The 27,864-nt window shown below is 40.8% G+C and overlaps 1 protein-coding gene across 1 annotated transcript in view; it reads right to left on the reverse strand.

The window, feature by feature from the left end:
* LOC117935227 (RAS guanyl-releasing protein 2-like) overlaps positions 1–26,880 on the reverse strand; it is a 41,304-nt gene extending 14,424 nt beyond the window's left edge. The window contains exons 1-11 of the mRNA XM_034857365.1: positions 26,543–26,880; positions 14,709–14,843; positions 14,371–14,473; positions 14,110–14,166; positions 13,692–13,823; positions 12,648–12,798; positions 11,332–11,505; positions 6,014–6,130; positions 5,294–5,575; positions 548–622; positions 143–265 (exon numbers count right to left, since the gene is read on the reverse strand). Of these exons, the coding sequence (XP_034713256.1) occupies positions 143–265; positions 548–622; positions 5,294–5,575; positions 6,014–6,130; positions 11,332–11,505; positions 12,648–12,798; positions 13,692–13,823; positions 14,110–14,166; positions 14,371–14,473; positions 14,709–14,778 (1,284 nt within the window). The 5' untranslated portion in view covers positions 14,779–14,843; positions 26,543–26,880. The remainder of the gene's footprint in view (positions 1–142; positions 266–547; positions 623–5,293; positions 5,576–6,013; positions 6,131–11,331; positions 11,506–12,647; positions 12,799–13,691; positions 13,824–14,109; positions 14,167–14,370; positions 14,474–14,708; positions 14,844–26,542) is intronic.
* Positions 26,881–27,864: the final 984 nt, after the last annotated feature.

Consider the following 27,864-nt stretch of genomic DNA (forward strand, 5'->3'; position numbering starts at 1 on the left):
CCAGCATTGGTAAGATAACTATATATTTGGCCAAAGAGCCAGGAGCACTTTGCGGTCATCATGTGAAGATGGTGGTGGGGAGGAATAACAGGTGATTCTCCGGTAGCCTTCCACTGTCCCTCAGGTTCCAGTCAGCACTCACCTCCACCATCTTCTCTATGTGTTTCTTGATGATGGTGGGGTCGGCGCTGGGCTTCACCGACACAGCCCACTCGTCAATCACAGTGGGCTTGGGGTCAGACGCGGGGGCGGGGCTTGAGTTCTGCTACAATGAGAAACCAAAGAGGGTGAGATCAGAATCAGCTGGGGGTGCAGAAGCTGTCAAAAGAAAAGAAAAGAAAAAGACAGCTGCTGTACAGAGCAGCGGTTTAGGGTAAAAACAGTGGATTAGAATGTCACGAGAAAAGGAAAATAAAGAAATCTTACTATGCATAAATGTTACCATCTATCATATCAAGACAGGAGCAGAGTGAGGTATATCACTGCCAAATATGGGATATGAACAGGCCAGCACGGGACCCAAAGTGTACATTTGTGTGCTGCTCACCGCTGGCTTGCGAGGTTCTCTCTGAAGAGACATCTGGTAGATCTCCTCCTCTGTGTGGTACTGGTCCAGAGACACCTGAACACAACAGTACATGCTGTTAAGGGCCATTGGGACCATTCTGGTTCCATGTTTGATGTTTTTGCCAAGAACTGAATTTTTGTGGGTTGAGCCTCCACTATAATCCAGAATAAATCCCCCGTTTCATAGATTTTACACATTTGTAATGATTGAACTTAAAGGGATAGTTCAAATATGTTTGTACAGTTATTGTAGGGGTGGCAGAAGCTCAGTCTGTAGGGAGTTGGGTTGGTAACCTGAGGGTTGCTGGTTGAAGTCCCCAAACAGACGGGCCATACGGTGGTGCAGTGGTGGCTGAAGAGATGCCAGTTCACCTCTGGGCACAGCCAAGGTGCTTTTGAGCAAGGCACCAAACCCCTAACTGCTCGCGGCGCCTGTCCTTTGACAGCTGCAGCTTCTTCACTCTGTCATATCTCTACTAGTGCATGTATAGGTACTGAGCATGTGTGTTTGTGTATTTCAGTCCTGTGTGTAATGTGTGTTCTGACAAACAATGAGCGTCTATGCTCAAATATTACAATTGTGGTTTTTGTATACTTTAAAAGAGGATTTGTCACTATTCCCAGACTTCATCTGCACCACAAAACAAATAAATTCCTGCATAGATTCCAGGCCGAAGCAGCATTTTAGAGGCGTAGTCCAAATGAAATTAATGGTGAAATAGACACCAAGTGACCAAATAAAGCTGTTGTGTACCCTCACTGAAACTGCAGCCTCAATCGGAGGTAATTCTCTGTATCCTATTCATTTTCTAGCTTTTTAACACAAATGCCTCCTCGCACACTGACCTGTTCATTATAGGACGTGTTAAGTACAGCCATCTTTTACTATGGCAACAGGTTAGAGAGCAGATGGATTTTTTCTCTCCAACCAACATGTTGCAGCCAACTGTGGCATTTATCATCCACTGCATCTATTGTTGGCCTCTAATTCTTTTCTTATCCTCCGAGCTATTTTCTCACCCTAATTGTGTTTCCTGGCTTTTATTGAGTAGAAGTGGTGCGTGAGGAAGGAATAAAGAAAGAAAGGCATTTCTTCTTGTTTGGCTTTTTAGTTAACTGGCGCTTACAGTATTTCTGGGAGAAAGTTAACTGTAGCTTATTCAACACATCTGAGATGATATAGACTCAATGCCGATTACTCAAAAAGGAGAAAAGTCAGGTTTTAAACTTGTGCGTTTGCAGGCATGTTTGCGTAGAAATTCATTTGAAGGATTTATTGGCGTTCTTTCCATCTCCTCTGCTCGCTCTCCCTCCCTCTCCGACTCGAGATAGATCAACTCCAATAAGCGCTGGCATTAGATAATTGGGTATTGACTCTGTCCAGAAAACTTCCCCAGTGCCGCTCAGCTCCAAAACCCGTCAATGTCATGTTCTCTTTTATTCTCACACAGAAAATAGAGCCAGCTGCAATCTCACACCAACATATGCAGCCTGATTGACAAATCTCTTGGGATTGTTCAAATACACAAAGCTTCTCAAATTCAGCCTTATCTATATCTGCCAAGAAACTTACAAACACACACACTTGTGGGTTTAGTCTGAAGTGTTAAAATGCCTTCCCAACTTCAACGCTAAAGAGCAGGCAGCAACGAACTAAAGTCTCAGTCCGGCAGCGATTCTAGGATCGGACCTTTAGGGATGCCTGGCACCCTTTGAACATGTTTTTTCATATTCAAAGGGTGCATGTTAACATCATTTCGCACCATCATGGCAAGGGGAAGCATTGAATTATGTAACTAGGAAGCAAACAAACAATTCTGAGAAAATTTACTTTAATGCTGAGCCACACAATTACTACAGAGGTGAGGTGGTGTAACAAATGAAATGGGATATCCATCTATGGAAAAGCAAATATTTCCAAAGTGCAGTATATAACTTTTGAAAATTACAGATTCATGTGATTTTTGACTAATGGCTGACAAGCACTATCTAGGCGTTAGTCTGGGTTCACTTTCATAATGCTGTGATATTTCTAGAGCACAACTCCTTAGCTCACAATAGATTGACACAGACTTTTATTTATTTATTTAGCAATTCTTTTTTAGTGGTTCCAAGATCAAGTCTACAAAAGGCTTGCTCAAACATGAGTAACTCACTTGCAGTATATAAAAAGGGCTACTTTTTTATGCACTGGCAAATGATGCTCTTCCCACATCATTTCATATTAAATGTATTTTTTTAGGGCAACAACGTTTTCCCAGTTGGATGATTTGATTTCTTCCTGTTGATGTTTGGTGGGTGAGTGTAATGAAAACACCGAGTGTAATATAAGGAGAGGAAGAGAGTAGTCTATTTATAAGTTCCACTTCCAGGATTGCTCCGGTGCCGCTGGATATTCCTCCAGATGTCCCTCTTTTTTTGCCGGATGTTTGTTACCTTCCTCTTTCTTTGTGTTGGCGTCTGAAAGTCTGGTGGATTTATGAGGACAATGGTTAACTGCTCCTCAGATCTCTGCAGGGTAAATCCAGACAGCCAGCTAGACTATCTCTCTAATCAGAGTTTTCTGTTGCTCTACTAAAACAACTTTTAAATGTACACACGTTCCACCAAAACAAGTCTTCCCGAGGCTATTTTGCAGAGGCACTGTGGCTCTGTCCAGCGCTTAGCAGTGCCCAAGATGATTGTGATTGGTTTGAAAACGCCAATTAACCAGAGCACGTTTTTCTAACATCCCAGAATGCTGTGTGGACTAGCCAGACCCTCCTCCGCGGAGCTGGGGAGGGAGGTCTGGCAATGCGAGACTAGGAAAAGAGCAGTGTTTTGTCAGACGAGACAGAGACCATGGAACAAAAAGCAAAATGAGTGTAGAATGTTTACACCTTTACAATTTAATAGTAATATTATCAGTGTGGTCTCTTATGATAAAATGCTTTTCTGCAGGTTTTGAGATTCAAAAGGCGGATAGTAATTCTCATGAGGTCCTGTTTTATGTCGTTTCAAAGTCGACGCGCTCTGACAGCAAAAGCCCTTTTAGTCTTTAATCAGGATACAAGAACAGACAGAGGTTTCTGTGCAGGTTTACCATTTAAAGTTCAGTGAAGTTCATTGAAGAGATGCTAAAACACAGGTTGTGACTCTTTGTCCTGGATAAAAGCATGAATTAAAAGAAGGGTTATTTTGCAACCAGATAAAATTGTTATAGTCAATCAAAGATGTAGAATTAAATGCATGGTTAAATCCTCTCTGTGTCCCTGAAGGAGGCCATGAGAATGAAAGATGCTATAGAGTACCACTTTACTCATTACAGCTTTAACCTCAATCATTCTCGACATACTATCACAAATCACATCATTTCGACCAAGACCACTCTGAACCATATCTGTTTGAGACAACTGAATACTGCATGCTTTGGTTACATATTGACGCTGTCAACAAGTACCCTTGTAACTCCATATTTTCTCATTTTCATTTTTTTCATACATAAATGCATAAATGATCTTAAAGCTGTAGTGCGTGGTTTCTGTCGCCCTCATGAGGAATTTGAAACAAGCCTTCCATGATCCCACACCACCCTCAACCCTCCTCCATGCAGTTGCTAGTAGCCAAGGAGGACACAAAGGATTAAAAAAAAAAAACATGATGGACTCTTCAGAAGAGGTAATTATATTCACTCGAGTTTCTGCGTGCAAAAGTTGCAGAACAACACAATCTTCTGAACATAACCAAACTAAGAAATACAGAGAGTTGTTTGGAGCTGATCAGCTTTGTATCATTTCAATTGGCAATTAGGTAAATGTAACGGACGCTCATTATATAAAAAAAGTTTCACACTAAAGCTTAAATGTCAAATTAGCCTTTTTGTTCATTTCCTCAAAAGCAATGGTTTTGGACATGCAAGGTTTTCACCCGACCGCAACATTATAATCTCCGACCTTAGTCTGTACACAGATTTTGTCCCAGCTGGCTACTGTGTAGTCTGTCTGACCAGGAGCCAATCAATCCACAGCAGAACAAATTATAGTTATCAAACAGATTGCCAGTTACTCTGCATGGACTCAAAGTTTTTCCACCTACTTCACTTCTGTGGGGCTGATTTAACAAGTGCTTCCAAATTCTGCACTTTATGATGAGTAACAAACTCGCAGCAGGGAAAACGGCACCTGTTTTTACCCAGTGCAAGCTGTTCTTCACAGGTACATCTTTAATCCAAGCCAAACGTCTTGGATGTGGCACATGCATAGAGCTGTTACAAGTCCAAATTTTGGTGTACAATTAGTTGTCTCAGAAATAATTGCAACTAATAATGTAAATGTGTCTTTTAGTCAAATCTTTAAAAGAAATGGTCTTTCCTTTACTTTTTTAAACACATTAAAGTTTTGAATGAATTTCAGGATACATATTTTGGTTACATCACTGTTATGTGAGGATTAGGGCCACATGTGGAAAAAAAATGTATTTGAGTTCAGAGTTCAATCTTAGAATTCTGACTTTAAGAATATATAGTCTGACCAATAATCACTTACATTATCACCTATAAATTTGGCATATTTAAACAAATCTACAATTGACGTTCATAGGCCTTAAGACCTTAGCTAATGTTAGCAATTACTTGCGGTTAAACAAAGAAACTGTGATTGGGTTAAAAAAAAACTAATGAAAATTAGACAATTATGTAGTAATTGTTACAGGCCTGCACACGCACATTTTGGCTGCGCTTTGCACTCACCGTGAGCAGGTTGAGCAGGTCTGTATTGGCGTCGACGTGAGGCGGCATGGTCTGGATCAGCGCCAGCTCCTGGAGGATGGCGTACAGCTGTTGGGTCTTGGCCAGGTTGACCCGCGTTTTCTCTTTGTCAGCCCAGTCTGGCAGTGCCACGTGCACGGCTATCAGATCTTTCAGGTGCACGCCGAGGATCGGGAATCGGAAGCCCGAGCACTCAGAGAAGCGCTTGCGGTACTGACTGTAGTTCCCACATGAAGTCACCAGTTCAATGAGGTTGTTAAATACCTGAGGGAGCACAGGAGGACAACGCTCATTTATGGGTGGACAAAATGGAAAGGGGATGAGACGAGAGAGAGCAGGAAACAGAAAGCCTCTCTCAAGAAAGAATTGTTTGGAAGAATCAAGTACATTCTGTCAAACTTTGCTCCAGATGGACTTACATAACTGACAAGACTGTATCTCCCCCAACAGTTGCATTCAACTTCCCATTTGTGTAGCTCAAATTCAGACTTCTAAAAAGCCAATGTGTAGGAAGCTTGGCAGCTCACACAGAAGGGCGATGTGGGTTACTCAATCAAGATTTAATTTCACTTGTTAGCTAAATGCATCAGCACGCAGTGAACATTGAATTTGTGTGCTCAGTGTCAGGCTGTGGATGCCAAAAAAGAGATCAGTGATGGTTTGAGGGGTTTGGGATGGTGAGAGCGGTAGCAGCTACTGCACCTTGTTGGTCTCGGCGCTGATGTGGCTCTGCGTGTCTTTGAGGCGAGAGATAGAGCTGTTGCTGAGGCCGCCCACCACAGCCATCAGCGTGTTGAAGTTCTGCAGCTGCAGCAGCTTCTGTGGACAAGAAGGAGGCAAATATTAGGAGCAAGGGCGTAGGTTTTGTTTCAACATTGGGACACACAAACACACATTATAACAGGGGGGTCTGGAGCTCTTTCCAAAACGTGTTGAGCATCAAAAACGTTATTTCCTGGCTGAAACGGTTAGAAAACATATATTTAGGCTACTTGTAAAAAGTGCTGGGTCTTGATTTTTCAACATTGGTATTCGAATATTTTCTTTTTGTTTTGTTTTTCCTTCGTTATTATAAAAAAGTAGTACACGCTGTAACCAACGACAGCTCAAGATATATAAACATGGTATAGTCCCCTGAACGGTTATTTTTACATCTTTTGATTGGGTTGTTTCATTTTTTTGAGGGGAACAAATCTAACTGTTCTAAATATTAGGAGGGGGATGACATATCCCCTGCACCCCCCCTTAAATATATGCATATGTTTAGGAATGGGGGTGAAAGAGAAGCCACTGCCAAAAGGGATTTTGAGGAGAGCGAAAGAGAGAAGTTCAGGTTTTAAAAAAACATCTACAGCGTCAGGAGTCACATAGATGCAGGAAAGAAAATAGAAGCAAACTATAAAGCCAGAGGCAAGTGTTCAGCAGCCCACATCTGCAAACAACCTAAAGTGAGTTTACCAAATTATTACCGAATGCTTTAACCTGTCCATGTCAAACTTAGGCTAACACTTTGTGAATGGCACTAAGCCGGGCTCCACCCCTGCCCTTCAGCCGGCGCAGCTCCTCACAAAGAATCAATGGGGTCGCAGCTGTGTGGGAGGGCTGCCAGATTCGATCATTTGATTCAGCTCAAACACCCTTTGGAATCTGGCAAAGCAGTGTGCAGGGCAGCCCGGCTTCCGCAGAGTACGTTTTTGCTCAAACTGCACTTGCATGCAGCAGCAGTTTCATTGTCAACATGCCAGGGCTTTTCACTGGGTGTAAAACAAATGCTGTGTATGTGGGAGATGGATTCATCCAATTGTTAATATACATCATATTGTTGATGATTATCAAAGCCAGAAGGCACAGACACGTACACACAGAACAGATTGTGAAATGGAGCTTTTCAATGAGAATTACGTTGTTTTTTTTGCATTTTAAATTATTACCCAAGTCTGTGCAGTCACTCCCAACAGGAAGCTTAAATGAGACACGACTGGCGCACCCTGAGGGAAGCTTTGGAAAATGTCAAGTATGTTGAGGCTACCTTCTGTGCTGCCTCTAAATACATTTGAAATCAGCTTGAACATCATTTTTGTCCCTGCATGAGCTCGCACTGGGCTGTGTTTTCTAAATACCAAAATTTAAGGCATTTCAAATTGGCAAAGAATTGCCAATTTTAGACGAGGGGATTTCTATCCAGGATTGTCTGTCTCTAATGTATCTGCCCAAATGTTAAACTATTCTGTGTCAATAGCACAGTCCAAAATGACCTCTGGGAACTACATTTAAAGAGGGAAACTACTGATAATCATTATTTTGGACACACTGTCCACTGTTTAAACTGCCAGTAGAGTACATGAAAAGTTACAAATAAGAACAAGAATGGATAGATTTGACTCTCATCATTGTTTAAACAATGCCTCTTCTTGTAACAAGACTGTGAGGCTGCTCTGTGAGGCTGTCCTCAGGCACAGCAGTGCTTTCAGCTAAATGCTAAAGTCAACATGCTAAAGTGCTCCCAATGACAATGCTACCATGCTGATCTTCACATCTTATTTTAGAATGTTTGCATGCTAACATATGCTAATTAGCCCTATAGCTAGCACTATTTTACTTAAAATAACCTGAAAGATGTATAAAGACAGAGATGATTCTGGACACCAACTATGGCGATGAAAAGGAGATCAGAGGAGTGAGTCCCAGTCATTTATCCACACATCACGGCTGGTCAGAATCAGCATATCTCTTCACCACTACACTGTCAAGACTTCACAGAACAATGGAAAATGTCAAAGTGTTTAATAACAAGGAGGGTGAAACAAGCGAGACAAGAGAGAGTTCTGCCAAGGTGTTGGAGGGCTTGTGTAATAAGACAGAGAGCGGTGTCAAAACCTGCTGAGTCACCCTTAAATAAATGATGAGAGAAAGAAGCTAGTTTTGCAGGTGAAGAGAAGGGTAGGGTAGAAAATGAGTATCAATCCAGGCGCCGACTGTCAAATAAGGATGCATTCACATTTCACTGCAGACTATTAGGAGGAAAATGATTTTCCTCCGGCCAACTGCAGCTCCCTCGCATAGCGGAGATGAGTGAATTGACACATAGAGGGAGATCCCAGCCCATCTGGCAGACCAGATGATAACATCAAAGTGAAATGATGTCAATTACAGTAAAGCCCAGGATGGCATTTAAAGGGATGTCTCTGTAGTTAAAGGACGGCAGTGTCCAGACATTTAGGCAGAGAACCATACAACAACAACAACAAGTTGGAAACTTTGTTTAGGAATTGGTAGGGAGGGACCAGACCAAACTAAGATTCTCCTGTAGTGTGATGAGCCTAAAAATTAAGAGATACATATAGATGGACAGATACAACTTTCACTTTAACTTTAATTCAGGCTTGAACACATGGGGGAACCTTTTTGTAACCGGCAATAGTTTATCCGGCTAGTGTGCAACTGTGCAACTGTCACCCAAAGAGGAATGAGTAAGCACTTAGTAAAGAGAACAGAACTTCTTGGTGACGGCTGTACTGAAAAAAGGTTCATAGCCTTGGTAGCATAATGGCTGCAGGGTCGGCCCACCACTTTGATCCATTATTGAGTTTCAGCAAATATGACACAAAATCAATTTTATAAGGTTTACCTATTGCACCTTTAAGCACTATTTTGAAAATAGGGACCATTTTTCATCAAACAACACTACACACAATTAGCACAACCACACACACAATTAGCACAACACCGCAGACCCTTTGCAAAATGAAAACACTCTTGCAAAAACCATACACCAATTTATAAAACCATATTTTGGTTCCAGGTAAAAAGTGTGTTTCCACACTGTTTTAACCAGTTCCACACTGCTGTAACCTAAATCACTTTTAGCAAATCTACTTCTCAGTGATAGAGTATACTGTAAATGAAGTACACAGAGAAAGTCCAAATACACAATATGTTCACCAAACACTACAACATGACCAATGCTGCAGATATTGGCAAAAATTTAATTAATTTCTATCCATATACCCAAATCAATCAACATGCCAACATGGAGAATCACATCAAAACATGTCCCAGATTGTATGCTACTAAGTAGTGTGTATAACACCAAACAATATAACATAAAATTCTGTATCCAGTACAGTACAGTACTACAATTACAGTAGAAAGTAATGATCTGAAAAAAGAAAAGTAAGATAGTAAGTATCTGAAAGTATGATAATGCTCAACTTACTCGCTGCATTTCTAAAGTGCTTGAACTTAATTGGTGTGCAATCATGTGTTTGCATTTGACAGTCAGTGCATTGGAATTTCAAGGAAGTGACATCATGGTATACGTCTGTGTCTAATGTAGTGTACACAAGTGTGTTTAGTGTTTTGCATAAAATGTGAGGCCGACGTTTTGGTGGGCCACTGCTTTGCTTCTTGAGAGTAAGGTTTTGACAATTGTGTAATATGTTTGATTTCAGTGTGTGAAAAAACTGGGTAAGGTTTAGAAGTGGAGTTAATTTAATTTTGAAAGTTGTAAGGCTCAGAATTTAATATAATTTATATTTGAGTTAATTTACTAGAAATGTATTTACAATGATTAGTCAGTTAATCATTTACATATTTATGTTACACAATTATTAGTTCGATATTTCCATGTTTACATATTTAACACACTCAGGATTCTGGTGAATCTGCCTCTCTGGTCTAAGTTCTTGCTTCTGATTGGTTAGTTCAGTCACGGGCAAGGTCGGGACAAGGCAGTGTTGTGGTTGTGAGCGTGTTTGAGAAAGTCATCTGTCTCCATCCTACTGTTCATTCTCATAAAGAGTGATCCACCACCACACACCAAACCCTCACGTTACAACTGTAACACCACTAATTTCACCTTCTGTGATTTGGGCCTTGGGCCACTCCGTAGTCTGGGAAATCAGGAAGCGATGCAGCAATTACGTTGTGGGTAACTAGCAGAAACAAACCTCTTTGAGCAGAAATGGATAAAGAAAAGGGACTTTTGAACGGCAAGTTGAGTGTCAGAGTCCTTCCATCACCACAAGACCAAAGTTAGTTGCATGTACTATCTGTGTGAACTGAGTTACTGTCGCAATGTTGAAACCTGTTAAAACCTGAAATAGATCTCTTTTAAATTACATTTAGAACAGATACATTAACATTTATTCAATATTTTAATCAATTGACAGCCCTAGTGTTTACATTAAGTAAACTAACTATTAACTATTGTACTATCATAATGGCTCATGTTACCCAAAATGCCCCTCAGTTTTTCCTACCTGTTACTTCCTCTCCGTACCTGAACTTGTATATCCAGCTATGATTCATGCCACCTGCATACACTCTCCACTGATCCCTCTTTTGTTGGATGCATCATTGAATTTTTTCTAACCAACAGGAAGTGTACAGTACATACTGTATAGTTAATTAATGACACACTTTGTCTTAATTTTCTATTCTTTACCGCAAATAGCTCAGCTTTACTTTGGGCAATTCTTGCATTTTATTGATCATTGTGAAAATCATGTATCTCTATTTAGGTGAGTTTCATTCTTCCAAACAAATTTATTAGAGACTTTTACAACCCTAATCCTAACCCTAATCCCCATTAAAAAACTTTTGGATAATTCCCAAAAATGCCTTATTACCTAGCTAAAACAAGACTTTCTTAATTCCTGGAGACGCTTTCTTCTGACAGCAGCATTTGTCGAAAGAGCTCCCAGTCGGCATCTTAACATGTTAATACCTCTAAAGCCTTTTTAAATTAAATTCACTTTTCTTATAATTTGTGCCACTGAATGGGAAATGTTCACGTGTGTGTGTGTGTGTGTGTGTTTGTTTGTGTGTGTGTGTGTGTGTCACATTTCTCTCTTCTCTCCCCATCACATCTCTAAGTCACCTTTCTACAACTTTCTCCCTCTTCTCTGTGGCTCCAGGCAGTCTGTCTGCTTCTATATGCACCCTGAAGCCCACACCCCCCGCTATCTCTGTCTTAAAGCCTCAGCAGTAAACAGCCTTAAAGGGCCCTGCAGACAAACCTGTGCCACTCTGATGAAGTGGGAGATGACAGCGGCTCTCTGCGGGGCGGTGGGCTTGCTGAGCACCATCAGCTGGATCCACTGGGAGACGCTGTTGAAAAGCGTGATGAAACGCTCCAGGATGGGGTTGTCCACTGTGCAGCCATGCATCACAAAGCTATGGTAGTCCTGAAACTAAAAGCAGGAAAAAGCATCACACATTTTGTTTCATATATTTAAATCAAATTTAAAAAAAAAACTACTTAGTCAAAACCATCCTCAGAAATGTTGTTGTAAAAGGTCAATCACAAAAAACGCTACTTAGTTTTTTAGTAATTTGACATCCATCCAATTTAGGTATTTGGGATTGACCCACACTTGAGAAAAAACTCATATCCCAGGTTCTGCTAGTTGATTTTGACAATTATTTGTTTAAGTTGTCTCCTATATATTTCCCAACTTTACACTAAAGTGCTGGAATGCCCTTTTCATTGGGATATATGCTTGTTCGCTTTCCTGACGACACATAGATGATACCACTTTCATGTCTGTATGGTAAATATGCAGCTGGAGGTAACAGCTGGTTAGTTTAGCATAAAGACTGGAAAGGGTAAAAAAGCTAGCCTGGCTCTATACTAAGGTAACAAAAGTCACCATCCAGCACTTCTACAGTTCCCTATTAACCTGCTATGTTTTGTTTGTTCAATCTCTATAGACATGAACATGTAAAACCAACAATTTACTGTTTTACAGGGAGTTATATGCCTTAGTATTTCTTGGTTCTGTCCAGAGGATTTACCCATGGAAGTGTATTTACCAAATTGTTGAACTAGTCCGTGATGGCAGCAATGTGGATAACAAAGCAGTCAACTGGCTGATTTACAGCCCATCTTTATTCTAGGAAATATAAAAGAAGACAGATTTGCTTTCACCTGCAGTAGTCTAAATGCAGAAGAGTATCATTATAGACTGCACCAATACTGCTATATGTTAATATTTCCCATGGCTTATTTTGTTTTTTATTGAACCAGAATATCTTTAGAAGAGAAACAAAGACAAAGCCAAGACAAATCACTCCCACTGCCCTCATCTCGCCCATTATATCACACTTGAATAAATTATCATCCTCCATTTAAATCGGCACACAACCAGTTATTGCCTTTGCTTCCCAAAATAACACTCAAGAGCAAAATGTTTCCAGGAAACAAATATAATTACTACCACTTAAAATGGGTTTGAAACGCAATTGCTAAGCAACTATCGAGCCGGCAGCAGGTGGAATTACTAGAACATTCAAAGAAGTTGGAAACATTAGATTAGATTGTGGGCAAACTGACCAGGATCTTGCAGAAGGATTTGTACTCCAGGTAGGTCAGGTGTTCAGCCAGTTCACAGGAATCAAGGTGGTCAAACAGCAGGGACATCTTCCTCTTTTTGGACACTGATGGGACACGCTGAGTTACCTGCCGTTTCCATTTATATGATGGCCTGAGAAGGACGAGAAAGAATGTTTAATGAAAGAATTCTCTCCTTAGGTCTTTTGGATAAAAAACTAGGGCAGGGCAATGTGTCAAAATTATATTGACATCATAATACAAGATTGGATATCGTCTTAAATTTTGGATATTGTTGTATGGCATAAGTGTCCTCTTTTCCTGGTTTTACTGGCTGCGTTATAGTAAAGTGGCTTGGTAGCGTTGCATTTCCCCCTACTTAATTCCTGGTTCTCCTTCTCCGTATTCAACATGAAATCAAGGCGAGGGTTAAATGTCCCTGCTACAGAGTTCCCATCATAAAGCCCAGGGGAGACGCTTTGTTTCTCTCACTATACCTCTAGTGTCGCTGCTTGCTCTCAAGCTAATCACGTCACTCTCTTACTCGCTCTACCACACACTCCCTACACATACACACATGCCGGCCCTGCTATTTTCTTAAAGAGATTGACTCGCACACCAGCGCACAATTAAGAACCTCATGCCACTTTCGTAGGTAAGGCGAAAGCTCTGCGTGGAGCATAAAAATGTTATTGTGTAAAGCACCAATAGTTAACCCTGTAATATTGTTTCAATTTTGAGATAATGTGACACTTGATTTTCTCCATATTCCCCAGCCCTAATCAAAACTATCAAACCGTTTCAACACATGTAGAATTTATTTCTAGAATGGAAAACTCGCAAATGTGCTCCTTTAGTGTTCTTGTGGGACACTAAAGGGAAGTTGAGGTCACAGAGAAATGGCTTTTATTGGAATAAGAGGTCATTGACCCTGCATTCTTAGAACACAGGCAATAAAAGTGCACGCTGACATAAACACCCACAGACAGAGACTTTCTTTCACAATGTCAACAACATGGCATAGCTTTCAGCAGCCAATTCACTCACACACTGTCGAGGTCAATGAGCCGACTCTGACTCTCGTTGCCCTCGGTGGTCAAGAGGTCTTTAAAGTCTTTGATCTGGTCGGCCAGCTCTGGGCTCAGATTGAACTCCGCTGGAAACTCAGAGATCCAGTACCTGGAAGGCACAACAAAGAGATGAAAAGGATGGGGAAAAAGTGCAAGGGACATAGACTTGTTTACATCTAGACCATAATGTGACACTGAGTTTAAGACCTTGATTTAGTTGGTTTTCATGGTGACTGAAAGTTACTTAGTTATCCAAGTTTTACAATTTCTGTATGACGTAGCGTTACTGTCAATATTTAGCTCTCACAAACTCACAAACCCATAAAAAACTCATCAAACCAAAGTTCAGAGATGAATTGCACCAGAAGGGGTAAAAGAATAAATGAGTTTATTACTTGACCAGATGGCATATTCTTGTTCGGCGCTCAGCAGTGCTGCTCTCCTCTTGAGATCTTATCTAAAAGTTAAGGTGTCACTTTGCTGCAAATTCCCCATTTCAGACTATAATAAGCTCTTTTAAATCCCTTTCAAATATAACAGACTTAGGAGAACAACAGAGATAAACAACAGCAACATTGAGCCCATTTTTTAGTAATATTGTAGACAAACACCAAAGACCACATTTCTGAGGTAGCAAAAACAAGAGTGAAGGATACTTGAGCACTAGCTTCTTAGCCAAGTCGGTTGAGGGGATATACCAAGGGTGCATCATTAGAAACATGCGAACCAAGGAAGCATCCTTCAAAGTGCCGCCCTCATCTATAAGAAGAAAATAGGTTGTCACTCATCATCACCTGATATCATTTAATGTGTATCTATTTTTGGTGGTCAGTGTGTTGTGTGTTGTTGTCTGACCACCAGCAAACATTCCTACAGAAGCTAGGTATTCCAAATGATTTACATAAAACATAATGCTACAATTCTTCTTTTTCTTGACTCGCTTAGAAATAAACGTAAATATCTATTTCTAAGTAACCGTGTTAAAATGACCAACCGAAGGCTTGGATGCTCGCTTCCACCAGCTCGTCCACCGCGGCCGACTGCTCCGATAATATGGACTCCATCTTTCTTTTCCTCTGTGCTTTGCACCTTGTTTCTCTCTCTCTGGTTTGACGCTCGTGCCTTCTCACTGAACACAAAAGAAGATGAAAAGAAGGGATCAAAGGCGAGCAAAAGAGAGTACTTGCCGTGTAAAGCTCAGGAAGAGAAAATTAAATTCACAGTTGCTGCGGGTTTGGAATAGTTGTGTGGTCGGTTATTTTGCATCCTACTTCACACTGCAGAGATATAACCAGTGAGTGTTTACACAACAGTTGCAACTGGTGAGTTTAATGGGGATATCTGCCAGTCATTGTCGGCCCCTAACTGATATGAAGGTTTGAATTGACCCAACAAATCCAAGGTGTCAATCTGCAATCCTGCACTGAAACAAGTAGTTTAAAGCATGACTAGAAACTAAGTAAGTATCTTACCAGAAAATTATTTTTGGGAGAAGTCAAAGTCATCTTTTAGAATACTCCTTGAGTAAAAGTCTTAAAGTATGTTTACTGTACTTAAGTATCAAAAGTACATTTTTGATATTAAATGTACTCAAGTGTTAGAAGTAAAATTAAAAGTAATAAAAGCTTTGATTATGGACTTCATGGCCAAAAGTGTGTTACATTATCTTCATCACCACTGTCATCGGGGTGGTCATCATCTGTTACCATGGCAGCAGAGCCTGCAGCAGGCGCTTCCAAAACACTATCAATTATTATGTTTCCGCCTCTTCTTCTTTAGTTTTGGCCTATGTTCTATTTATTTTTTTACCACTTTTTTTACCGCATTATGTTGAACTCATAACTAGATTCAAAGATTCAAAACCCTTTATCAATACCACGGTGGGGAAATTCTCACTGTTGCAGCAGCAAGGGAGAAGTAAAAAGTAAAAGAAACACATTAACACACACTAATAAATATAATCGAAGAGAGTAAATATTAAATAGCAAAATGTATTTACAGTTTTGCAAAGTCACATGTTTTATTGCACGTGTTAATCGGCCCCTGGTGTGTGTGTGTGTGTGTGTGTGTGTGTGTTTAACTAAGATGCTTGAACTAAGGGAAAATGTACAGTAGGTGAGTAAAAGTATTCATTTTATTTAGGAAATGTAGTAAGTAAAAGTATCCGGAATATATAAATAACGATGTAAAGTACTGATACATTAAACTTAAGTACAGTGAGAAAGTATTTTTACTTTGTTACGTTCCAACACTGACTGAAACATGTTCTACTTGAAGGAGCCAACTATAATTGGCCCAGAGTTTAAATGTCTCATCATGACTGAGAAGTGATTACAGAAACAACACATTGTGGCTTTCATATTTGAACGCAAGCATCCATACAGCATACAATTGGAGAAGTTATGACTTGTAACAATATAAGATATGACTAACATGTTAAACTGATGCAAATTTAGAATACAATTAGCACAATGGTGATTGCAGAATGTGTAGAGAGTTTAGCCTGCTTTGAGTTCAATGTGGCATGTTAGAGAAAAACTAATAAAAAGCCACAGACTATGAACAGGAAACCATAATGTATTACCTGTCTTTGACAATGCTCCAATGCAGTTTGTTGTGTACAACCACAACACACTGCAAGCAAAGTATTTAATTCTTATAATAGTCAAATATTTTGACAAACGTGATGGCATGGTGTCATTCATGTGTCGCGGAAATAAATTAAGAAAGAAATGCGTACTTGTACTTGTAGTTTTCAGGTTGATTGAATAAGTCCTTGCAGCAGGGAACCATGGCAACCTCATTTTACTGCATAGTAAATACACATAGACACACCCCTACACAAATGCACAAAATACATGTTTTTACCTAGAGAAGTAGAAGTAACCTGAGGGAATCTGTTTAGTCTATAACCCTGGATGAGTATATTGAGTCTGAAGCAGTCAAATACTGTACACTAATCCTATCTCCCATATTGGTTGCTGCTTGATCTTGGTGTAAAATAGGAGAAGAGAAGCCTCTGGATATTTTGGTGTGTTGCTGATGAGCGTGAAGGTAACGCTGAGGTTATGCTTGAGTGACAAGGTTAGGCCACATAATCTACAACATAGCACACTGCTGGATCAACTAATGGCTCTTTAATGTTGTGGATCTGTGGCAGAATGTGATGAGTATGTGTATGTATCCATTGTGCCTGACACAATGAAGCCTTCCCCTGCGCTGTCTCTGCCGCAACGCGGTGGGCGGACACACTCAATTACAGGCTTCACGAGCTGTCTCAGATACACACATTTGCACATTTCTGCATGGATAGAGGGAAAAGAGAAGATGGAGAAAGAGAAGGAAGAATAACTATAAAGCTTCAACCATCAGTCATACAGCCAGAGTGAAATGATGAGGAAAGAGGGAAGTACTGAACCTCAAATCTGTGCCTTTTATAAAGAACGGGGTCAGATCATGGAGAGAGAAAATGTAAAGATATGACAGTCTTCAGGAGGACCACAATCAAAATGTTGTGCTGTTATATATACAATTATTTATATGGTTTGATTTTCAAGGGGGATGCACAGGATTTTCCCCTTGCTGGTCTACCCTGCCTTTGCTTAATTATTTGTATCCCCCCTCAAAGTAATCAATGCTACTTCACCAACAGACCATAGGCTATAAATAAAGGGCATTACATCAACAGTCTATAGAGCCATAGAACAATAAAATCTGAGCAGCAGTTGCTGCTTTGTATTTAGCTGCTACAAAGTTCGGGGACGCCGGCTACCAGCGGCAGTTGTTTAGCCGCTAACAGGTGACTGTGAGTCGGGTACGGCAATGCCAGATGACGGTGCTTTTAGGGGCCGTGGTAGTGGAGTTAAGACAGAAAAAGTAAGCGTCACGTGGTTTCCTGGGTGACAGTATTTTGTTTTCGCCATAAAGTGAACTCCACTCTCTGGCTTGAAAGCGCTGTGTTTTATGTTGATACCAAGTTGTGCTATTTCATTTTGAGAATATTTTCTATTGGATATTGAAGTTCATAAATAGGTGTTTTGCCATGGCTGGCTGAGTGACTCTATATCCATGGCACTGAAAGGGGGATTACAGTTCAGTTCAATTCTTGCATGTTTTGTTTTGATGATCAAAAACATCACATATATATACTTTCAGGTCTATCCAGGGTGCTAAGGTCTCCACAGGAAATATGTCTCTGAGCCATTGAGCAGTGTAGTATGTCTGAAACCTCAAAGAAAACCCCCACCCAGACCTGTGACATCTGGCCAACAAAAAGAAAAAAACAGACACCACTGCTCACATGTCATGAATATAATAAGAAGGGAAGGGGAACTAGAGTGGGTTATTGCCACACAACAATAGCCATTATCAATAAAAGCCATCCATATCTTTACTGAAATGAATTCCTTGTTGTTGCTTGTGCATTCTTTTGCATTTTTGGTTAAGAAGAGTCTGTCCTCAAGAGCTGCAGATGCAAAGACATGGGTTGGATGGGTTACAGTGCCACCTGTGCAAAGGGTGAACCTGCTTTTAACAGAGTCTATTCTGGCACTGCGGCACAGGCTGTGCCCGTCTTGATGATGATAGTGTCTTACTATCCATTCATCATCCCGCTGACAAGACCTCTTTGTTGCAACCCAGAGAACATCACTCTCTGTGCTTGGAGGAGGATTCAGAGACTCATTTATCCTTAACAGCCTCCCCCTTCTGCCTTTTCAGCAATTCTTCAAGTATTTTCCCCACATGATTTCTGATCATGTTTCTATTACCGTAAAACGGTAAACTGATTGTTAGGTGGCGCACACTGTGAGAGCTTTTGGTGTCATTCCTGGTTGCCAGGTGACGTTGAGCCAGGGCCATCGATCAGGCAGATTAGAGGTGGGTTGGGGCGCAGCGGGGATAAAGGGAAGCTGAAGGGTGCCTGGTCAATCCTGGCAATGCGGAATCTTTAGTGTGCTGCTGGTTTTGTAGGCACTGAAAATGTCAGATCCTACGGCTTGACAAGGAAAGACACTTTCTCACTGCCGTCTTTCTCATTCTCACTTTTATAGGAATAAAACAACATGAAGACTTCATAATACCTGTACAATCTTGTCTCCTAAAAAATGACATTCCCATTCAAGGACTCTCCATTCTGAATGGTTTCTCAATTGGTTCAAGGGAAACGTATTTTCCAGTGGCTTGCACACATTGCAAAAACAGTTGGTGTTTTAGACATTCTGTGAATTTACACTACTTTTACAACTACTTGAAATAAAATGTGTGATGTATAAAATGAAATCTGGAGCAAACTATGTTTCCCTCTAAACATAACTGAGAATGCAGTTGTTTTGTATTGGAACGTTATTTCTTGATAGGGCTGACCTGTGGCACACCCACACATTTTATCACTTGTAAAAAAGTAAAATACAATATGAATGTAAAGCTGGATTAGTTCCTAAATGCTTGTGTAAAGTGAGTATACACTGTATTTTCTATGCAATGGAGTATATTAAGGTGTTTATAGATTAATTGTCTCTGCCAAAACCACATAAGGCTATGCTAAGTATACCTTCTTACAAAGCCCACACATTAGAAAGAAACTGGCTGCATAAATCTTCAACACCTTTCTATGCCTTGGAATTGACACTCGCACAGATTGATGATCAGACACTGACAGACGCACAGATAATGAGACCCATCCTGCTATTGATATTCCCATAATGGGCTCATTTCCATGCTAGTAAATACGCAGAGCTGCTGCACAGTCTCCATACAGCCTTTGATTCAGTTTCATTCCCTCCCTACTGGCATTTGGGTAAAACGAGTTTGATTGATGTTTTCATGGATCATGGTCCTGAGGTAAAAGATGTGGATGCAGTTACTCACTCTGATTGGCTGTAAGGACTGCTATAAGACTGTTCATTCTGCCGTACACACAAACATGGTAAAAGGTTCTATCTCCAGCATTTCAGCCACACGACTAACGTGGTGCACTTTTTCATCTAGAGTCACCATCTGGTCATAGCTATGTATCCAGTCCTTTGGTTTATGACCAAAAACCTACAAAATACACACTGAAACAATATAGTGAACATGATAAACACATTACCTGCTAAACGTCAGCATGATAGCATTGTTGCTGTTAGCGTGTTAGCATGCAGACGTGTACTGATCACAACTGCACCACTGGGCCCATGCAAAGCGTTAACAGAGTTACAAGTCTTGTAAAGACCTCAAGATTTAACCATTTTACTAACAATTAAGTTTCAATACATCAAATTTTGTTTTCAGTTATGTTTTAAGGGACACGTATTCTCCAGGTTTTTTTGTATTTTCTGACTAGTACTCCTGGTGAAACACAAAGTTAACGTTAAACCTGGATTGAAACAAAACTATTTCGTAAGGTTTAGAATAATATCATGATTAAGGTTAAATTGTTTCAACTGTGTTTGTTCAAGTTTAAGTATGTAATTGAAGCATGTTACGTACTTTAATTAGAAACATCTTTTCACCACGTGCCACAAATAATAACGCTTTAGCCTTAGAATAAGCCCATCGTGGTGGCACAGGGTAAATGTAGTTTTACGGTTTGGAAGTGGAAGACGCACTTGTTTATATGTGGTAACCCCAAAAAAAATCTTATGTCTCAAATGAATAGAATTATATATTTACTGTAACTTTAACTCAAGTTTGGAAAGTGAGAGTCAGTTATCTGTATTTTAGAGCTTTATCTAATTTTCAGCCTGGTGACGGCAATGTGGATGAAATTACAAGACTGAAAAACCACATTGTATACACCACTTCTTCATGTTATACACACACCACCCATATCTCTTGCCTAACACCCCCTAGTTTGTTTCAGGAAGTTGTAGCAAGGCTGCATGATGGGACAGATTTAGTTCTCCAGAGGGGCCTACAGAGCCGCTGTTGACAGGCTCTATTTACAGACTGCAGGGTACTGAGAGCAGGAAGGGAAACGTTTCCTTTTCCCTGGACACACTGAATGCCACATCGGTGGGGGCGCACCGGCTGCGAACTGAGATTAGCAGCTACAGTTCCTCCTTAGGGACGGAGGGGGGGTTGGATGACACGGAGGCAGGAGAGGAGGAATGGGAGATAAAGGGAGGCAGGAAGAGAGTGTGCTCAACCTCTCTTCAGCCCAGTCAAACAGGGAAAGAGATTGTTGGCTGAAGAGGGCAAAATATCAAATAGGGAGGGAGAGTCATGATGGAAAACATGGGAGAAAGAAAAAAAATGCAACTTGAATCTCTTTCAAAAGCTAAATATATATGTGAAGGAGGCAAGCAGCAATTTTTCATACTCTTAAAAAAAAGAGCATATTTCACAATGTGTTGCCTGGTTATAGCAGCTGCTAGAGTGTAATGTTTTATTCCATCCTCACAAAGTCACACATCCTGTTCCACATCTGGAACACTCTTTTATCTCAGATCTCAACTTTCTGACTTCAAATGAAAAGTGTCATGTGTGAGACAGAAAGGGCATTGCATGTGTCCCCCCATCCCCTTCTGTTTCATTGTGTCACATTGCCTTTACTGCTTTGTTTTGAGGCTTCCTGCTCAAACTTCTGTCCTTTTTTACCAGATGTGAAAGTTTGCTTCATAACAAATACCGGAAGGGTGTGTTGGTCTGTGTGTGAAATGTGGCAAGTATATTTCTGCGTGGACACCCTTTTTTTCTTCAACGTGCTACTAACAGTCTCCTGTTATTGACTACATTACTATTAGGTACAGTTTTGGCTAACACTTTTTTTTCTATATATATTAAATGTTCTTTTTGTCACTTATCTCCCTGACACAGACATACTTCCATCTCGCCATGTGATGACTGAAGGCTGAGGCCACATGGCACATTGTGTAAAAGACCAACATGATACATCAGTCTTTGCAACAGACATTATAGTCTGTTTTGATACATCAGTCTTTGCAACGGACATTATAGTCTGTTTCTCACAGTGAATGGCCAGGTGGCTTCTGCCAACTGCCGAATAATTTCACAACATGGAAAGGTCAGGAGTCATTTTCTGCTTTTCTGCAATGCTGATGGCAGGAACATCACTTCCTGTTGTTACAGAGTGTTTCATCTGGGGCAAACATATTCCATGTAAGGACAGTACAGCAATCTGAAACTTTAGCATATTGCAAGAAGAATGCATTTAATTGATATCAGATTTATGCAGGATAAATACTCATGATTTATGGGAAATTGTATGAATTCCATACATTAAAGCAATAGTTTGACATTTGGGGAAATGCGATTATTTGCATTCTTGCAGAGAGCTAGATGATAGGATAGAAGCTAGGATATCACTCTCATGCCTGTTCAGTAAATATGTAAAGCCAGCAGCCAGTTAGCTTTATTTATTTTTGTGGTTAGCAGATATTCTTCCCTTTGACCTGGGCTATGCTAGCTGTTTTAAGCCTTAAAGATTGATATTTTGGGAAATACATCAAAATGTACTTTCTTGTCTAGAGTTAGGTGAGAAGACATATACACCCTCATACATGTACTGTAAATATGTAGCTAAAGCCTGTTAGCTCAGCATAAAGACAAACCCACCAACACCTCTATACTATATAACATGTTATACTGTATCTGGTTAATGGACCTAAAAGTGCTAAACAATGCTTGGCATGGCACCAGTAACTTCTTGGGTTAGGTTTTTCATGAACGTTGTATCGATCTTCTCATCTAACTTTCAGCAAGACTGTGAATAAGCATATTTCCCAACATGTTAAACTAATTCTTTAATTCTTTAATAGCAAGCTTCAATTCCATTACCTGGAAGCACCAAACGGCCCACCCTCCACGCAGACACACACAGTTTAAGAAAAACAGCCGTTGGTTGGGCTCAGGCACCTGCTGGAATCCTTCCATTTTCATAACTCAGCTTTTCTAGTGTTTGTGTGTGTGTGTGTGTGTGTGTGTGTGTGTGTGTGTGTGTGTGTGTGTGTTTTGCAGGGCACGTACTAAACATTTCTAGAGGCTAATTTTTTCTTTGCCGTGTTTATCTGCTTCATTTCCTCCTTCCTGTCAGGTCGGTGTTCTTTGAGCTATACAGTGGTTTTAAACAGCAGTCATGAACTAGTTTCATGTTATGTGTGTATGCTAGTAGCCTTTTCATCACCCCCGCAGGCTTTCTTTAACAGTGTTAGCCTCAGCTGGTTGCTGTTTATGTCTATCTCCCTTAAACAGCTTGCATCCCTGAGCAGACCAGTCTATAGGCTGCCACAAACACCACGGTTTCCTGCACCATTCTTCATGCACATTCAGATAAAAAGTGTGGGAGATAACAGACTGCAAACAAACTGATGAGAACAAAAGCGAGGAAATGAATGCACATTTTTGATTGCAGGTGCAGCACACCACAGGCCTTCTCGAAAACAAATCGGAGTCCCCTTCTGAAAGTGAGGCACGCCTAACACCTGTAGCACAGAATGATGCCACTCAACTGAAACCTTAACTAATCACAGCCATGCAAACACCATCACTGCTAATTCACTGCCTTAAGTAATCACTACACTGGCTTAGATTCAGCAGCAGCGGAGTTTCGATCCACCCTCCCACCAGCCTGATCCACTACTGTATTACCCCCTGACTGATTTAATTCCAGCCACAGCTTGATTTATAGCTCTTTAGTTCCAACACAATCCCTCAACAGCTACCTTCCCCTCCCACTCTCCCGCTCCCCCACTCTTTTTTGTCTGCATTCTATCCATGCCTTTAAAGGTGAGGTGCATTGACATACTGAGATTGTACAGGGTCTGTGCCCTTTAATGGGAACTGAAGAGGTGACTGTGGAACAGAAAGATCCACAGAGGGACACAGGAAGAGTAGAGATGACTAGGCCAACAAACAGTGGAACAGAAAGATCCACAGAGGGACAGAGGAAGAGTAGAGATGACTAGGCCATTTATTTTGGACTCAACCATTGGGGGAAGTTTAAAAGTGAACCTGTTTGCGTCCTATCCACTCACAATTAGATCATTTGTTGTAGGGCTGCACGACATGAGGAAAATACGTGATATGCGATAACGTTGAATATCGTGATAACAATATGTACCGCACATCGCGACATATGAACAGATATCAAAGTGTTTTCAGTTTTGCTGCTTTCAGTATTGTGCTAAAATACAAGAAATTGCTTGTTGAATTTAAACCAAATGAAAGGAAATAATTTACAGCGATTGAACTTTGAATTGAACATAAAAGGCAGCACAAAAAAAAAGACAACTACATTTTTAAAGTGCAGTTTTTAATTCATATTCCATTTCAACTGACACAAAAAAAAGCTGTGTAGGAGTTTTAATTGCGATATATCGTAGCCTTTCTTAACCTTTTTATTGCACAAGTTGATATTGCAATGGTGATAAAGAAACAATATACTTTGCAGCTCTAATTTATTAACATAGTTTTAGGATACAGCTCTGCTTATGTTGCGGGTCTGTACATTTTCTTTTCTGGTGTTTAAATCAGTTTTTTTTTAAACTGCCAACAATTAGGGCTGGTTGCCGAATTGGATACTTTTAAGGCACAGACCGAACTGCCTGCTTAGTATCAAGTATCAAAAAAGACACGTCATTAAGTACCAAATTGTAATACCTAAAGAGCAAATCTCATCAGCATCAGTGAGCAACAAGGATGCAACACGCTTTTACCAAGATCTAATTATGATTGTAAATGGCTGTCGAACGTTCCATGCTGTAAAGGCAGGCAGGAAAAAACTCTACGTTACGCAAAGAGACGCACATAGGAGCTGAAAAACAATGAATAATGTGTAACAAAAACTTAATTGCAGTTATTGAGTACCTTCCTGTTGTCACTTGATCTAATGCTGGATGTGAATGCAACCTAGCAGGTAAGGTGACAAAGGTTGATCCAGGTAACTAGGAGTGTATCACAGGGACTGTGGAGGAATAGATGGGAATAGCTGATGAAAAGGGAGATACGGAAGGCAGAAAGCGGACCGTGGCAGAAAGTGCGTTAGACTGTACGCGCCTGTGGTGGCAAACATTCAGCACACACGTCTGGCATAGCTCCTGTCTACTCTCTGTAATTATTTTTTATTTTTTGCTTCCTTCTTCTCTTGTGTTTATTGAATGTTTGTTCTCATCTTCACTATGTCACTCTGTTCTGCCATCAAATGAGTTGCTTTTGGTCTCTTTGGCATAAAGCTGCAGCCGTCCACAATGGATCCAATTATGGCTGGCTTTCATGATAAGTGCAACACTGTTGCAGGTTGAGGTGGAGGAGGTGACTGGAAGTGATGCTGAATATCAAGGGTGGCCGCTCCAGAGGCCTGAAGTAATTGCAATGCGGCAACGAAGGAGAGAAAGGAGAAATAGAGATGCCGGAGTTTATTTTTTTTAAATATTGTCTATATGATTTAACCACAATGCAGAAACTGCTTTTAATCTATGAAATGCTTTTTTGCTTTTTCAGGTATCACTTCAACTGTTAGGTACATGAGATCAGAGGTTACTTTGAAGTGACTGCTAACCAAATAAGCTACGGCCTAATAAAATGGACTTTGGACTACCTAATATGATGGTTGCTGTGGATGGCTGCCACATTTGCATCCTCGCAATCAGATGATGTGGATGAACAAGTGCACACAATGCAAGCTTGTCCAATATTTTAAAAAGGAGCGGTTGATCAGCAGCATGCAGCTCCGGCCAGATCAGCAACACTGAAAAAGTGTGGCTCTTTCGACTCCCACAAGGATGTGATCGGCTGCAAAACTACAGCTGCTAAGACTTTCAAATGTCCAGAGAGGCAGCTTCCAAGTCAAATCCCTCTGCTCTGACATCACAGCATGGGTGGATAAGGCAGGGGTGAAGTACAAGCAAAGACATGGCAGAGAAAGTAATCAGCCCTTAAGGATGCCTCGTAATCCCCGCTGCTTTGAGGGCGGTGGGAGAAAATCATATCACCTTGAATCACTGCAGTCAGACAGCTGCAGCCTGGTAATGAGTTGGCTGAGTGAAGGGAAATAAAGGAAGTGAGGTACGTCTGACCTCTTGTTGTTTAATTCAGCAGCCACGGCTGAGTCCCAGTGAGCTGGGAGTGAATCCCCCCAGGGTTTTACTCTCCAGTTATGGCCAAATCTCATCACATCTTTACTGGTTATTAGCTGAGCTAACAGGGCTCTCGTGTCAGTGCCATTTGATGGATACCTCAGCAACATAACTTCCATCTCCACCCCTTCCTCTTCCCAGATGGCTCAAGTCATAATGTTGCACACCAGCAGGCTTTTGTTTACCATCATTCATATCCCAATCCAGAAAGATAAAGATCCTGCCACTCCCTCAATCTAATTTTAGGGGCAGGCGTTCTTCCATCCTCCTCTACTCATGCGCCTTTTCCTGAAAATAAGTGCAATGACCCTTCATTTCCATTGGTTCTGCTAGTAGATATAATGGACAGATGTTGGATGCAACTTCTGTCTTCTACAAGTCTGAGCACAACAGCTGGGGGTTCTTTTTCCAACACAAAGTACAAAGCACACTCATGACTCCCTAATGAGTCAACATGAAATTCTGACTTTGCTGTGGCTGATGGTGCAAGAAGTCCTTGCATGATTCGAATCCACCGTTGCAATACGACAACACAAACTTACAATCATGTAGATAGTAGGTACATGTAGGAACATATTTCAAGTGATCAAGGAGTTAAATGTTAAGACAGGCACAACTCATTACCCTGTGGCGGGTTTCTTCACAATTTAAGTGCCTGAGCAGACGAGAAAAGAAAGACATCTGAAACCCGCCATGCGTAACACTGTCTGGCCTCAGCTTCCTAATATGCACGTTATGACACATTTCTTACCTTTAGAGTTTGAAGGGTCCCATCCTCTGGGAGAGGAGGCGACAGTAGTAACAGTTGTGGAGTGAGCTGCTGATATAAAAAGCGTTACATCACACCTAAAACGCCTGTTTGGCTACGGAATGGGAACACCAGGGTCCTGCGGAGGGAGACAGGCTCCGAAGATGGAAACCCCAAAAACTCATCAGAAGATATGCACTCGGATCTCTCTTCGGCGTTTCTCTGAATGAGCTCTGCGGGTATTCTTTTACGGCACATTTACCCTGCAGTGCGCAAAAGTCATCCCGTGGCGCGCTCGGAAGCAACTTGTGGATGTGATGTGTGTGTGTGTGTGTGTGTGTGTGTGTGTGTGTTTGTGTACGAGAAGCAGCTGCGTGCAGCTGGACCGCGTGCCAGCCGTATGCTTAGGTTCCAGCTGTGCAGCTCACAGTCCAACTGCAGAGCCACAGTCCCGCCTATTGGTAGGAGCACGGCAACACCACAGGATGCACGCGCTTGTTGTGTGCGCTCCTTACGCACCATTACACACCAACAATCCAGCAGAGTGGTTCACCACCGTTCTGCGATATTAATGCGTCCTAATTATGATAATATCTTTATAACCTCATGTCCACACTTCCATGTTTTTGCTGCCTTCATATACACCTCATACATTTCGGAATTGTTTTCAATTATTATTTCAGTGGGCTAAACATGAGGCAGCCAGCTGCTGCAATGGTAGAATGGGGAATGCAGGCCTTTGTCAATCAATCAACTAATAAATGTACCCCTTGTACAACACGGCATGACAAATCTAGAAAATATATGTTGTATTGCTGTTGATTAGATCAATTCAATTTATTTAATGAATAGGGTTTGCTCCCTTTATAACGTCACACGTTGCGTTCAGGTCGTGCGGGATTAAGTGACCTCACTCCGCAATACTGTGGAGATAGGTCTGTCAGTCAATTAAGGCTAAGTGAGTGATTACCCTAACATTCAAAAGTAATCTACAAACCTGTGGACATGGTTACCAGCATGCCAAGAAAAAGAATGAAAGAAAAGAAAAAAGTAAGTATAAAATGTTAGGGACATATTAAAATATAACACAAATAAGTAAGTTTAATTTACAAATCTAAAATGCAATAAAGGATAACAGTAAATATGAAAATTATATATATTTATATACATATCCTGTATGTATAAAAGAAGCAATACGAAAATCCACTATTAAACATGCAATTCATGTTGCACAGGTGGTTGAATTCAAAATCATGACTATTGAATATAGTAACATGTTCAGTTAATGTTTTTATTATTATTGGAAGTATACAGAATAGGGTTTG

This window comes from Etheostoma cragini, chromosome 19, assembly GCF_013103735.1.
Source record: "Etheostoma cragini isolate CJK2018 chromosome 19, CSU_Ecrag_1.0, whole genome shotgun sequence".
Classification (NCBI taxonomy): Eukaryota; Metazoa; Chordata; class Actinopteri; order Perciformes; family Percidae; genus Etheostoma; species Etheostoma cragini.